Source organism: Argopecten irradians, chromosome 12, assembly GCF_041381155.1.
Source record: "Argopecten irradians isolate NY chromosome 12, Ai_NY, whole genome shotgun sequence".
Taxonomy (NCBI): Eukaryota; Metazoa; Mollusca; class Bivalvia; order Pectinida; family Pectinidae; genus Argopecten; species Argopecten irradians.
Window position 1 is genome coordinate 3354754 of NC_091145.1, and position 16994 is coordinate 3371747.

The following is a 16994-nucleotide window of genomic DNA, read 5'->3' on the forward strand; positions in this document are numbered from 1 at the left end:
AATCTCAATATTGTATATCTTTATGTAGTCATGGATGGGGATTTCGGTCAAAGGTATAAAACTCTGCAGGAATCTCAAAGGATTTAAGAAAAGAAAACAGAAACTGAAGTACCTAGATGTATAGTACCAATTTATGCATCACGATTGTATGTATCTCACAACAATTTGATCAATACAATAAGCTCACCATCTCACTGGACCAGATGAACTCAATCTCCTTGACTACTCTGTATTTGCATATTCTGTTTTTTTCCTGGAGTTACCTCCCATGAGAGTAGGTATTGCAATATGACAAGAGTTACCTCCCATGTGGCTAGGTATCCATGGTGACATGATTAATTTGTAAGCGAAATTCACTTCATTTTGATTGAAAAGTTTAACATTACATTTACAAATTGAAATACAGAGTTGTCAGCTCTTTTTAGTAGGAATTAATTACTAGTGGAACATCATGTGTTTCTGAACATAACATTTTTTTTCAGAGGAAACAATGTTATTATCACTCACAAACAAATGATGTAACAATTGTTACCTATCAGCAAGGGCAGATAACTCTGTAATATATACAGACAGTATATAATATATATAGCTTTCATTTTACACATACTATTATACAAAGCTCAAATTGCTTAGCTAACAAATAAAAAAGTATCCTTAAAAGACCTATAGCTTTCTTATTAAACATACTAATACAAGGTACAAATTGCTTAGCTAACAAATTGAAATGTATCCTTAAAAGCCGTTGCGTGATTGTACCTAGATGTAAATAATCGTGATGAGTGAATATATGTACCAATAGACTAAACACCGCGATATCGACTGCTACCACACTCACCAGCATGCACGCAAAATTCATCAAACATACACACACATTACAACTTTTCCGCTTCCAAATCAAATTCCATTTGGTGAAAATAATTAGATTTGTTCTTCATTGGTGAAAATAATTAGATTTGTTCTTCATCAGCCACAGAAAGATGTCATTTTTTCCAGTGTATTTGTATTGCGGCACAAGTATCCTCAGGGTAATTGAACTCCCCAACGTCCTTCACCTTACATAACGTAGACTAAGAAATAGCGATCAATGCCGGCACGTGGTAGCCAAAAGAAACATGTCAAAATACTGGGTCAGCTTTCCTGTAAGTGCTAAGAGTTAATAACATCTTCATACATAATCACTGATTCTCTCACATCTGTGTTAACGCCAGTGGCCGTCCACTAAGATATTTTACTGTTATTGCCAGATAAATACCAATAACAATGTTTGTCAGTGTTGGCCGAGTGGTAAGATGCCCAGACATATCACCTTAAGCCCTGTACTTAGTCCATCTTTCAGGTTTTTAGTTCGAATCTTGCATGGGTCAGTTGTCAGGGACTGACCATAGGTCAGTGCTGGTGTGGTCGGTGATTTTTCTCTAGGAACTCCTCCACCACCATAAACTGGCATTTCAATTCCTAAAATGACCATGAATGTTAATATGACTTTAAACCAAACAAAGCAATTGTCAGTTTGAACTTTTTTGTACAATTTAAATTTGGGAGTTTCACATGGTGTACCAGGCCATAGCATTGGACCAGATCTACCTGGGTTAGCATTTTGTCAAATCATAACCTTAGGGTCAAAGGTTATATTGATAAAGATGTTACACCGCTGGCAGATGGTATTTTTTTCTATCAAAAACAGAAGCAGACAAATTAGTATTTTCCTTCAGTTACAAAAGGTACTTATTTTACACCATTACCACCATTGAAAAGTTTTAGCTTCTTATTTTACTTCGAGATGAAAATATTGAAAATGATTAATTGCGTCCTGAAAAAATCCATCACACTACCTGGTATGTCCTATATAGAATAAAGTACTGATTGTGTATCCACCAAAAGCAAAACAAATTATTTTTGATTATTTTTCGTGTTAATTAGACTTACATTTACACGATTAAACATCAAGTAATGTACAAATGATGAGAATCATTTATGCTCTGTTGGCATTGGAGCATCTTTAAGCCTTTGTGTAGCATTTGCATACGTGTAGTTAAATATATATCATAGTATTTATAACTTTTCTCAGAACTTCTTAGCATAAAATAAATCTACCTCCTGTATATACATACAACATATCACTCCTTTCTAAAGTACCAATTGAACTAAAGCTATAAAGAAAATCTCTTTTATATCCCTGAACTAAAGATGGTCATAAAAATAACAGTAACAGGTTTCTGAATAACTACTCTGGTCATAAAGCCTGGATTAAAAGTTGGGGCCCATCACTACCATATCAAAGCGGAGTAACATCTTGTACAAGGGGGATTAGAGAAAACCTTTCCCCAGACCTACAAAGGATAGTGCTCCACACACAGGATAGGTTATTTCATATATCTAGAGTAGGTAGTGGGATCATTTTGGCCGATACTCCAGGGGTTACTATCACTGTCATTTTATCCACCCCAAATCTTTGTACTTCATATTACTGAGTAAAGGTATTACGTTACAAGATCATTTTGGCCAAAATATAAGTTACAATGCATGCATCTGATAATCCAGGGGTTACTATCACTGTCATTTTATCCACCCCTGGACTATGTCATAGTAAAACTGAAGGCTTATTGTGTGACAACAGATGAAGCAGAAGAACATTTATCTTTCAGATATTATATCAGCCTATATATATATACAGCTCAGTTTCTAGTCCTTAGAAATATGTACATTGAACATTTGTTTTTCAAAATCAATGGTTGAATATATATTATTTATTGTCGACAAAGATGGTTTTAATCTAAACCATTAGAAAATAGAGACTGTGATGACCTAAAAATAGAAAATTTTCGAATGAAAAATGCATATAAGCAAAAAAGATGGATTTCATGTTGAATTTACAATAATAGAAAAATCCATCAAATTTTCATTCTACATCACTATTGTCAATCCTGTCATTTAAGCGTTAAGATTATTCAAAAGTAGTCTTTGTAGCCAAATAACCCCATTCCATCTTTGTATATGACAACAGTTACCTCCCTTGTGAATTCATTATTTTGTGTGCGAAACTCGCACCATTTTCACAACCCAAAACATTGATGTTATGCTTGCAATATTTTTAAATGTCACAATCCATATCTACCCACAAGGGCAGATAACTCTGTAATATGCAAATACAGAATACGATATGTATTATAGGTCATATTGTGTCAAAAAAAAGTTATTCATTTGGTACTCAGGTGGTCATATAGTGTCAAGTTTCACTGCATAGAATCTCGAGTTCTAATTCAATTCAATTCAATTCTTTTATTTCCCTGAAGTTTACAACTTATTGCAATTGTGCAAAATACACACATATACATATATTTACAATCACATAGTAATTAGTACAATATCATAGACAAGTTACAAATGTACTATACATTGAAATCAAAATGTGTATTATATAAAGGCTACATAACTTACAGGTTAAGTATACAACACTAAAATAACTAAACTGAAATTATTGGAGGCGGGATACAGGAAATATATATTCTAAAGGTAAAATTAAAAGAACTTTGTAGTTTAAATGTACTGCTCAGTCAAATATGTGTACACTTGTATTGGTTGCTTTTTATACGCCGGCATTCACTGGTGTACACAATGTCATATCAAACATATCAAATTAACTTTGGTTAACACTTGCCTAGTCAATCACTTTAAATGGATTTGCTAAATAGTTGTTTCACTAAGTAGCACATCATGAAACTGCCATCGTCTAAAATAAATATTAATTCAGATAAATAACTACGACTACTTTACAAGAGGTCTATATAAAACCACGCGAAATTCAAACAGCTATTAAATTTATTTTCTCTGCGTTATATTGGCAATTTAAAATACATGTACGTATATCTATTTTATAGTTCAGTTTACATCAACCGAAAAATATACTAACAGCAGACATAAAAGAAATTTGCATAACCAAACTTTGATGAAAATTGTGCTGAAGTATATTTGAATGCCACAAGAAAGGAATATTTACAAAGTCTTGTTTCATAAAATCTCATATAAAATCAACCTTTCTTGATATCTGTAAATAGAAGTTCATTTTATATTCATCATCTAGCTATCACATCACATTGTAGCAGAACAAAGCTAACAGCTTGAGTGTAATACACGGTGGATATTAAAATCCTTCTTCCGAATTCCAATATTGAAAATTCTAATTTATTGGCAATTTTGATATCTAATAATTTGGGCTATACTTGAATTCTACGAATTATTCTCAAAGCATCTGGTATCACTCATGAGTCCTTTATTGTATTCCGGGGTGTTTTTATTTTTTTTTATCTTTATTATTACAACCTAGGGACAAACACTAAAACATACTCTAGCGTTACCAATACATGTAACTTTTATTTGTCATAATCAATTCTTTATTTTATAATTTGAATTTTATTCAAATAAAAGCTCAATATATTGGTTTATATTGTAACAATTGGGATTGTTGCAGTAATCAATACCCTTAGTATTTAATTAGCATATACTTGTATACTCAAATTTCTAAGCATACCTTTATGACATATTTCTAAATGTGAAGCTCAACAACATGTAACCTCCCCACCTACAACAATTTCTATTTTTTTACGATAATATATCATCTGTCTTGAGCTGGCTCATTTTAGACATATATATACGCTTTACAATATTGCTGGAATAGACGCGATATACGGAGAACAAATTGCCAATATTGGTTCACATATGTAACCATTTTTTAATATCATAGCCATATTAATATAGCAAATTACCTAGAAGAATATATGTAAAACCTAATAGAACCTAAAAAAGGATTAAGACAAATTATCAAATTCTGGTGATTTCCTCCGACATTTTTAATCTAAACACATGTATAATTTAATAGTTTCTATTCATAGTGTAATCATGGTAAAACTGAAAAGAGTATTCAGATCAGGAATCTTTATTGATTGTCTGACCTCTCTGAACTACTACAAATCATACAGGTGCTGAACCCTAGTAACACCAGTCTCAGCAATAACCTCAGTATATCAACCACCTGCTTATTAGACAGTATCTTAGGAACCAAAATGGCTAGTTCCAATACCATATATATAAATGTTTTCTTTAATTTATCACTAAAGATACATTCAGACTCTCCTAAATCAGACAAGACCAGCTCATTTTGAAATTGCAGGGTTAAACAAGAGTGGTATTTAATTTTATCTGGAGTAGCGCATGAATCTACCAAACTCAAGTACATAATAACTGTCTGCTACTGGCCCTTAATTACTTCCCAACCCTGAGCCAATCCACCATCCCAATGTAAGAGAGTGTTAACTGATAGTTAAATCCACCGCCCAAATGTGAAAGAGTGTTAATTAAACGGCCAATCCACAATCCCAATGTAAGAGAGAGTTAACTAATTGCCCAATCCACCATTCCAATGTAAGAGAGAGTTAACTAATTGCCCAATCCACCATTCCAATATAAGAGAGAGTTAAGTAATTGCCCAATCCACCATTCCAATATAAGAGAGAGTTAACTAATTGCCCAATCCACCATTCCAATATAAGAGAGAGTTAACTAATTGCCCAATCCACCATGCCTATGTAAGAGAGAGTTAAGTAATTGCCCAATCCACCATTCCTATGTAAGAGAGAGTTAAGTAATTGCCCAATCCACCATTCCAATGTAAGAGAGAGTTAACTAATTGCCCAATCCACCATCCAATGTAAGAGATAATTAACTAATCAACCAATCCACCATCCCAATGTAAGAGAGAGTTAACTAATTGCCCAATCCACCATTCCAATTTAAGAGAGAGTTAAGTAATTGACCAATCCACCATCCCAATGTAAGAGAGAGTTAACTAATTGCCCAATCCACCATTCCAATGTAAGAGAGAGTTAACTAATTGCCCAATCCACCATTCCAATGTAAGAGAGAGTTAACTAATTGCCCAATCCACCATTCCAATTTAAGAGAGAGTTAACTAATTGCCCAATCCACCATTCCAATATAAGAGAGAGTTAAGTAATTGCCCAATCCACCATTCCAATGTAAGAGAGAGTTAACTAATTGCCCAATCCACCATTCCAATGTAAGAGAGAGTTAAGTAATTGACCAATCCACCATTCCAATGTAAGAGAGAGTTAAGTAATTGACCAATCCACCATTCCTATGTAAGAGAGAGTTAAGTAATTGCCCAATCCACCATCCCAATGTAAGAGAGAGTTAACTAATTGCCCAATCCACCATCCCAATGTAAGAGAGAGTTAACTAATTGCCCAATCCACCATCCCAATGTAAGAGAGAGTTAACTAATCGGCCAATCCACCGTCCCAATGTAAGAGAGTTAACTAATTGCCCCATCCACCATTCCAATGTAAGAGAGTTAACTAATTGCCCAATCCACCATTCCTATGTAAGAGAGAGTTAAGTAATTGCCCAATCCACCATTCCAATGTAAGAGAGAGTTAACTAATTGCCCAATCCACCATTCCTATGTAAGAGAGAGTTAACTAATTGCCCAATCCACCATTCCAATGTAAGAGAGAGTTAAGTAATTGACCAATCCACCATCCCAATGTAAGAGAGAGTTAACTAATTGCCCAATCCACCATTCCAATGTAAGAGAGAGTTAACTAATTGCCCAATCCACCATTCCAATGTAAGAGAGAGTTAACTAATTGCCCAATCCACCATTCCAATTTAAGAGAGAGTTAACTAATTGCCCAATCCACCATTCCAATATAAGAGAGAGTTAAGTAATTGCCCAATCCACCATTCCAATGTAAGAGAGTTAACTAATTGCCCAATCCACCATTCCAATGTAAGAGAGAGTTAAGTAATTGACCAATCCACCATTCCAATGTAAGAGAGAGTTAAGTAATTGACCAATCCACCATTCCTATGTAAGAGAGAGTTAAGTAATTGCCCAATCCACCATCCCAATGTAAGAGAGAGTTAACTAATTGCCCAATCCACCATCCCAATGTAAGAGAGAGTTAACTAATTGCCCAATCCACCATCCCAATGTAAGAGAGAGTTAACTAATCGGCCAATCCACCGTCCCAATGTAAGAGAGTTAACTAATTGCCCCATCCACCATTCCAATGTAAGAGAGTTAACTAATTGCCCAATCCACCATTCCTATGTAAGAGAGAGTTAAGTAATTGCCCAATCCACCATTCCAATGTAAGAGAGAGTTAACTAATTGCCCAATCCACCATTCCTATGTAAGAGAGAGTTAACTAATTGCCCAATCCACCATTCCAATGTAAGAGAGAGTTAACTAATTGCCCAATCCACCATTCCTATGTAAGAGAGAGTTAACTAATTGCCCAATCCACCATTCCAATGTAAGAGAGAGTTAAGTAATTGACCAATCCACCATTCCAATGTAAGAGAGTTAAGTAATTGACCAATCCATCATTCCTATGTAAGAGAGAGTTAAGTAATTGCCCAATCCACCATTCCTATGTAAGAGAGAGTTAACTAATTGCCCAATCCACCATTCCAATGTAAGAGAGAGTTAACTAATTGCCCAATCCACCATTCCTATGTAAGAGAGAGTTAACTAATTGCCCAATCCACCATTCCAATGTAAGAGAGAGTTAACTAATTGCCCAATCCACCATTCCTATGTAAGAGAGTTAACTAATTGCCCAATCCACCGTCCCAATGTAAGAGAGTTAACTAATTGCCCAATCCACCATCCCAATGTAAGAGAGAGTTAACTAATTGCCCAATCCACCATTCCAATGTAAGAGAGAGTTAACTAATTGCCCAATCCACCATTCCTATGTAAGAGAGAGTTAACTAATTGACCAATCCACCATTCCAATGTAAGAGAGAGTTAACTAATTGACCAATCCACCATTCCAATGTAAGAGATAATTAACTAATTGCCCAATCCACCATTCCTATGTAAGAGAGAGTTAAGTAATTGACCAATCCACCATTCCTATGTAAGAGAGAGTTAACTAATTGCCCAATCCACCATTTCAATGTAAGAAAGCGTTATTTCATTTGCCAATCCACTATCCCAATACAGAATTGGGATTTTTTTTTCAAACAGAGTCTGTAAATAAATGTTGTTGGAGAATGCTGCAGTGCAGAAGAAATTGCACCAACAGCAGTGAGCTTACTCTTGCTCTTTCAAATCAATTTGCATTTTGTTTGCCAATGTATCTATGTGCATGCCTAACAAAATTCCAAAGATGTAGAGCATGCAGGGATATTCTTATTCATCCCAAGAAACTTCGGAAGCACAGACGACACGGGTTATCTTAAATACTCTTACAAATTACACGAGGGATCGTTAGTTGAAATAAATGGCAGTGTACTGTATGTATCATAAAGTAAAGCACTACAGCACTTCTCCATTGGAGTTTGGATACATGGTAAAATTCTAGTGTATGTATATTTGTACTTGCTATCAGAAAATCTCACTTTTTTCATTTTAGATACATTATATCACATATTTGCTTGCATATTAATTTTTTTTTCAGAAATTGCTAAATTTCAACACAAAATTATCCAACATACAATGTTGAAGAGAACAGGGGTTTACATGACTCTGTAGGATTCAATTTTGAGTCAGGACACCTCAAAACTCACATGCCCTATAGTGTTTATCAGAACAGATCATTTATATTGTACAAGCAAATGGATGAAACTTGATAACTTGTACAACTTTTTGTTTGAATTGTTTGATCCTATTAATAGTCTTAAGTTTATTCAATGACATGCAAGGTTCATGAGGATGAAGAAAGCCAGAAAACCAGACAAAAAACAATCAACCTGGTGTCAGTACCTGGCAATTGCACCCGCTTTTTTAATTTGAACTCAAAGCCATAGTTGGACTGCTTCCCTGGTAATGTCAGAACATTAATTCAGGCACAGGTTGTCACCATGGCCAAGAGTACAACAGACTTTATCCCCATGACACGCAACTATGTCTTTGGCATTACAGATATTCTCCCCAGGGAGACAACTCACGAGAAACTTGACCTTTCCCCCCTCCCCCAACCAACATCACCGAAACGGAGGCGTTTTCAACGCTGCTTACGTATACATTGATAAGGTCAACAGAACTCTCTATAGCCTATATCATAGCGATTGTAATAAGCGTTACAAATAGATTTACACCTGTCAATTAACAGTGACAAGAGTGCCTACATCATTTTCAGAATTGTATATTAGGTGTCGAAGCTCATATCAGACGAATCAATGATGTATATACTTTCTGTTATTCCAGCAATAACTAACATCAAACTTGTCTGAGAGAGAAACAAATTCAAACAGACTACGGTAAATTGGCGTTATATATTAGTGCTACAATGTATTTCAAATGTATTTGATGTAGTGCTAAAACGGGTAACCGGATAACCGGTTCACGGTTCGGTTTGAGCTTGTATCCGGTTAGCATTTTCGATATCCCATAACCGCCGTATATATTTCATACAACCAAATTTTGAAATGAAATTAAAAGTGTTACGACAACAGTGTTGTTATCGGAAACTGGGTCGTCACTAAAACGCTTAGGTTTCACTTGGTTTCACCAGTGAGTGTGATGTGCGCAAGTGCCGTATGCTAAAGAAACCATGTGCTGGAAGTAGGCCGTGTAGGAAGTAGGTAGTGTTTACAACAATTTCCAATCACCATCAGGGTTTTATTAAAATCAAACAAAATAAATATAATTCAAAGCAATAATTCTGTGTGTCAAATGATTGTTTCCTGAAAGATGTGAGCGATTCTTATGGAATCCAGACAGAGTATGAAGAATTTATGGCATTGATGTTAACGTTACTTACAAAACAATGTAAACAGCTACAGTACGGTTATCCAGTTACGGTTCGGTTAATCCGATTCGATTAACCGGTTGGCATTTTTACTAACCGTTCCAGCACTAATTTGATGTGTTTATGTTTACTTAGTTTAATATCCTACTACCGGTAACAGCCAGGATGTGCCAGGTTTGTTGGTGGAAGAAACACAGAGTACCCGGAGAAAAACCACAGACCAGTACCTGGCAACTGCTCCACTTGAGATATGAAGTTGCAACCCAGAGGTGGAGGGTTTGTTGTCCACGAAAAAAAAAATGTCGAGACATCTAAAGAACTCTGCCAACGCAGCCTTCAAAAAATATATTTGAAGCAAACTAAAGCCAATGTTATCATGAAAATAAATGTATCCAACCAAATTAACGGAATGACTTTACTGACAATCTATATAGATAGAGTCCAGTGTTTATCTCTGGTACTGATGTTAGACATGACTACACTGCCAATAATCTATGTAGTTTAAGTGTTTTTAAGTAGAGTATTTACCTTTCAATACTGACAATGATGTGACTACACAGAGTTTTTGCCTCATTTTGCTGGGGAGCTCAAATAAGAATTCAAATATTTTGCAAATGATAATTATATAAATATAAATATAACATATAAGTTGACAGTAAAAGCACCTGATCGCAACTTGATGTCAGCGAATATGTCTAAAATAATAAAGACACAAAATATGATACGCAAAACATGATGGTTTACAATTTATAAACTAGTTACTTGTCTATCCTGAACACATATCTAGACTGACCATTGGTCAATTATTTATCTGACAATGCTAATGACCTGTGCATAGTGACCACCTTCCTATTGTGACATCTTGTCTATACTGACCTCCTAGCTAATCTGACATCCTGACAGACTAAGCTGAACTCCTACATATTAATGATTTATCTGTCTATACTTTTGGCCTGTGTATACTGACCACCTGTGTTCACTGAAATCTTGACAATAATCTAAACCATGTTTTTACTAACATCCTCTTGACACAACCTGTTTATAATGACCACCTCTCTATACTTATCATCTGACAACCTACACAAGTGAAACTGACCATCTTGTACTAATAACCTGTGTATACTGACATCATGTCTATACTGACCGAATGTATATAGCCATCTGTGTAAAATTACTATTTCTGTATATTAACCACCTGTCTATATTTGCTATTTGTTTACAATACCACCTGTGTACAACAACCACATGTCTATACTGACCACTTGTATAAACTGGCCACCTGTGTATAACGACCTATTTTCATTGATACCATGTCTGTATCTGCCAGTTATCTACCTTGTAAATTATACTGACACTTGGCTATACCAGATTGTTTGTAGTCACGCCACATCTTTATCGTTAACACCTGATTTTATTTAAAGGATTTCCTTTATCTATCAACTATGATTCTATAGAATTCACAAATCTACCGGTATGTATTGCGAACACCTTGTATCTATAATGATCACAAATTATCAATTATCTATACAAAAAACACTTATCTGTAATGCATATGTACGTACCCTGATTTAACAGGAAACTATATCGAGTAGTTGTATACATGAATTGGTATAATATCAAAAACATTTTTTTAAATGATAACCCAATTAACTAACAAACACAATCAACATTATCAATGTTTATCTTCCGTGAGTTTCTTATCACATATGATAATATTACCCTATTTATCATCACTTTGCATGAAAATAAATAAACAACTGACATTTGTCCAATTGTAAAATAATGAATCACAATCATTCAGTATACTTATCTGACATTGGACTACAAGTATTAATCAGATCTAATTTGAAGGTATTGTGGATATTCATGTTTCGAGTTTACCGTTCTGTTTTTTATTTAGATCAACATAATATTTACAGGCCTATCCTGTTCAGTGTAAATTTGCAGTTAACTGTTTTGTGGGTCAAGTAATATGTGTACAATACACACACCATGAACTTTTAATACACATCCGTTATCGAAAACGTCGAGTCAAACTTACACCATTTAACCGTGTTTACTTCAGTAAAATTAATTACACATTGCCATTCATACGAGAAGAAATCGATTTGTGTATCTACGTTCATCTAAAAACGACAGGTGTTTTTGAAGAGAAAAAAAAATAAAGAGAATTTTATCCTCGTTACATTACAGTAAGAGTGTCGGTATGTGTGTTTATATGTACACGCGTATGTGAATGAGATTTCATACTGGCCAGTTGAGATTGTGTAAACACAGCCCGGGGCACCCTGATATCAATGTACATATTGAATTGGCTTGTGAGACCTAACTGAAAACGTATAGGGACCCCTAATAATTAGAACGATTTCTAAATCTAAATACAAAATACAGTACTTACGTTCCAAGGACTTCCTTGAATATGTATCGCTTCCTCACGTCCTTCTCCTTACCTCCTTTTTTACCAAAAAGAGGCATATTTGCAATGAATATATTCTTTACACTGTCAAACCATATATTTCTCAGATGTCGTCAAATATATAACCATTTCTTACTCGCCTTACTGCCACCCAGTGACGTCACAACATGGAGGTGTATGCTCATTTGCATAAGTAATCAGAGCCACGCGAGAGCTCGTGCTGATCTGTTTATCCTGTGCCATGGTAACCAATCTAAAATGTCAAAATATTTTTTTCTCGTATAGGAACTGTTTCTAATTACCTTGTTACGTCGAGTCAAATGAATATTTTTGTATGTGCATTCCCTATGTTTATATTTATTTTACACTACAATCTATTCAGTTTAGACGGAGTTCTATCTTTCGAGTGAAAATGCCGCTTTCATGTTGCAGTTGCCTCCCTTAACCCTTCCCAACACAGTGTATCTATTTGTAATACTCATGTACAGTAATAATACAATGTATCTTTTTGAAATACACGTTTTATAATACAATGTATCTATTTGAAATACATATTTAATAATACAATGTTTCTATTTGAAATACACATTTAATAATACAATGTATCTGATTGAAATACAAATTTGATAAAATAATATATACATATTACAACACAATGCATTTATTTGAAATATACATTAATAACACAGTAATACACATATACTTTGTGTAACAGGAGAGGAGAAAATGTAGCGGCCAGACTGGGATTCGAACCCGGACATCCAAACACTAGCTGAATGTTTTGATCTCGTGCATCGCATAGGCCTATTCCAACGAAAGGAAACATTAATATTTTTATTATTTCCTCCCCATCATATATTATATAGGTAGGATAACATTTTTTACGATATAGATACTGTGAAATAGTTATTGTTATAATCGTTGAATATATATTTGGCATAACAATTTGGGTTCCCTTTAAATGGGTACTGTAAAGTGAAAGGAGGAACGCATGGTGGCATATTTCTGCCATCGAGTTGCCGACTTACGACTTCATGATGTCGTCATAATTAAGTCATTATGTCGACACCATATAGGAAGATGTCGACATATATATAAGATATCTTATATACTTTATGAGATATCTTTTATGTTACATTAGATATCTGATATACTTTATAAGATATCGTATATAGATAGAAGATATCTCATATAATTATATAAGATATCTTATATAATTCTATTAAATACGGGATAGACCTTGCTCCTTGAATAAATGTTAAATTGGCTTGCCACACTTTCCTTCAATTGTGTATTCAAGACACATTTGTTCAATCTCATACGCGTTAAGAAATTAAATTGAGGTATTTTTAATATGTTTTTCACCTTTTCTTCGGTTTATTGGATTTTACATAAAAAATATTTGGTTGGGCGAAACATAACTTTAATAAAGTCAGAATTATACATGGGTTACAACATTGATATCTGCAATATCATGTTAATTGATGATTCAACGAGACAAATTAGACAATGCCCATACTTTTACAACATTAAAGGACGAAACTGTCTGTCTCATCTTTTGTCGCACACAGAAACTTACATTTTACTATGATATATTCTACGGGCGGATATAACGATAGTGATAGCAACCACTGGAGTTTGAAGGATGTTGAAAAGCTGACAATACTGTTGCTAATGGGGACAATATTATTACTTATATGATTATGAGAAGTTTTCTGCAGATATATAAGAGCCAGCGTTCCTATCGACGAAAACAACCCCCTGTACATCGGTAATTTAGCTCTCAGCATACAGGGAGGGGAGTGGGACGACTGGTTCGCCCGTTGTCAGTATAATGTGACCGGATGGGGTGTGTTGCTTGGTGTCTTCGGCGGTATGCTTCAGTGATATAGCACTATAAAAAGGGCAATAGTTCCACTATACAAGAAGACACAACATGAATATACCGCAGTCTCCCAAAACACACACCTCGCACAACATACACCCAACACAACGCATACATAGGAGGCCGTCCTTACATGACCATAGCTGTTAATAGGGCGGTAATAAATCAAACAAACAAACAAACAAACAAACAAACATCGGTAATAGTCATGACGACAATGGTAGAATTAACCCGTAGTGACGTCATTGTCATCGATTATTTATTTGTATCCGCCTGTGTATTCATTATTGCAATATAACTACAACGCAATTTTGAAATTTTGAACTTTGATACAATATTTGATGTCCACTGTAGGCTTTTTGGTGCTATGATTCTGTCTGTGAGGTCAAGGTCAGACAGAATGTTAAGGCCAGTATAAAGCTTGGAACAATAACAAAAGAAAAACAGTTTTTACGTGATATACAAAATTGCTGCGTAGGAATAGTTATAGGAGAAACACCGAAAACTGTGGAATTGACAAAATGATGAATTATCTTGACTATTCCACAGTTTGAGGTGTTTCTCATACTTAAAGCATGGTACGGAATGTCACTGGTACTCTCCACTATTACACTGGGTGTTGTTTAACTATTCCACAGCTTCAGGTAAACCCTAACTACATATTTAAACCTGAGACCTATTCATGATTCATTTCATTATCTCACTCGAAGAACAAGATACATGATTTGCATGATTTATTTTAAAGATTATGCACAGGTACTATATGGTACTCACACTGAATCATTTTCTCAGTTTATTTTTCACTGTTCAACATGGATGACCATAAATATGTAGCTCTGTATTCAGATTTAACACAGTGATGATTAGTGATGATTTTTTGATATACATTTGAAGTGATTTGGACAAAAATCTTTTCTCATGCAGCACAGGCCTTAGATGGAGCTAATCAAAATTAAGAGAGAAAAAATGAAACAACATATTCCCCAATATTTTGGATCATAATTTTACCAGTACATATACACACAAGAGGTGAAATCATGTTGCAAAAGAGTGTGTGTTTTTAAAGTATTCCTTTGGAATTATTATCTTCATGAAAGCTGTTGGGATGTAAAGTTTGATGGATGCCAATATTGTGGAAAATGAAGTGATTTGGATATTCGAAATAGGGAAAAATCATGTCAAGCATCTGTTATTTCATTTTGGCAGAAAATTCAGCATTTGTATAACGGAATTTAATCTTGATCTTCTCTCTCTGGATTTGTTAAAGTGAACTATTTTCTGGATTATGGATACAGTGGCTGTGAAAGAACTGGTGAAATAGTTTGTGAACTATTCCACGGGAAAAGGTAACTATTTCACAGCTGAAGGTAAATGTAGAGACCGGTGAACTTAGCTTAGCATGTAGACAGAAATACATCCTCATTCACTAAATCCATGGAGAAATGGATTAAATATTAACCCATGTACTTGTCAATGTTGTCGTGATGTATTTGTAAACTTATTTTCATAATACTGATATGTAATTTTCATCACTTCATTCAAAAATAAATTTCATCATTTCTTTCACAGCCTCTGTATTCACAATCCAGAAAAGAATTCACTAACAAATACAGAGGAGAGAAGATTGAAATTAAATTCCATGACACAAATGCTGAATTCTCTGCCAAAATGAAATTACAGATGCAATGCTCGACATGATTTTCCATATTTCTATTCCAAATCACTTCATATTCCATAGAAATGGCATCTATCAAACAAATTTACATCCGAACACCTTTCATGAAGATAATAATCCCAAAGGAATACTTTCATAAACACACTCTTTTGCCACACGATGTCACTTTTTTCTCTCTATGTAAATGAATATTTTGTTGGTTATAATAAAAACGTCGAGGTCAAACACAAAATAGTTTTGGAATATTACAGATTAGTTTGCTGAATCTAGTACTATAATAAACTGAAGACTATTTAAAAAAATGAACAACACAAAAAACGATGAGATCGACGATGAATTTGTGTTATCTGATACTAGTGGTGTTATGTAACGGAAGATGAAGCCAAGGTAAATACCAAGGTCTCTTGTGTAAACAACATAGTGAATGAGTAAACACCACAAAGTCAATTTCACCACCATTCTTCATGTTTGCGAAACGTTTCAATGTTATATTGAGCTCTGATTGTGTACTGGAATCGTGCATAATTTGAGTTATAAAACCAATAATGAAGACAAAAATGAACAATCTTGACATGTATTGAGCTGAAAGTATTTTTATAGCACTAATGGATAATGGGACTCAGGAGGTTTATGAGAGGAATGCAGCAAAATATGAAGTAACGAGAGTTTTCGTCTGGCGCATTGTCGCTTTTAGCATGGCACATTGTCGATCTTCTCATGGGGCATTGTTGCTCTTCGCATGGGGCATTGTCGCTCTTCGCATGGGGCATTGTTGCTCTTCGCATGGATCATTGTTGCATTTCGCTTGGCGCAGTGTCGCGGTGTCGATATGGCATGAAGACCATGCGACGTGGCCGATATCTGTCACCATGAGATCAGGCTGGCCAATACACAGAAAGAGGGAACTAAACATAATGCTTTCCAATAGAAGTGGGAACAACGGGAATTCCATCAACTTTATGTTGGAAGATGTTGGGAAAAGCAGGTCATCAATAAAATTAATGGCATAAGGAGTAGGGCGAGAACCACGTCGGTTGTGGATTAGGAGAATTGAAGAAAGTAGACCGTTCTCATATTGTTGATCCACCAAAAACCACCTCAAACAAAGATGTTCTGAGTTAGGGGTTTAAACGTCCAGTGACGGAAAGTACTGATATCTCAATCATCATGCAGCTAAAATATAACAGCTTTTTGCAGGTAAGTGAGCAATTACGTACGTTTATACACTAGTTTCTTATC

At 34.8% G+C, this 16994-nt stretch overlaps 1 protein-coding gene across 1 annotated transcript in view; it reads right to left on the reverse strand.

Annotated features, from left to right (window-relative positions):
• Positions 1-12383, reverse strand: part of LOC138336885 (calcium/calmodulin-dependent protein kinase type 1-like) — a 47932-nt gene extending 35549 nt beyond the window's left edge. Inside the window, exon 1 of the mRNA XM_069286501.1 lies at positions 12178-12383. Coding sequence (XP_069142602.1) covers positions 12178-12254 — 77 coding nt within the window. The 5' untranslated portion in view covers positions 12255-12383. The remainder of the gene's footprint in view (positions 1-12177) is intronic.
• Positions 12384-16994: the final 4611 nt, after the last annotated feature.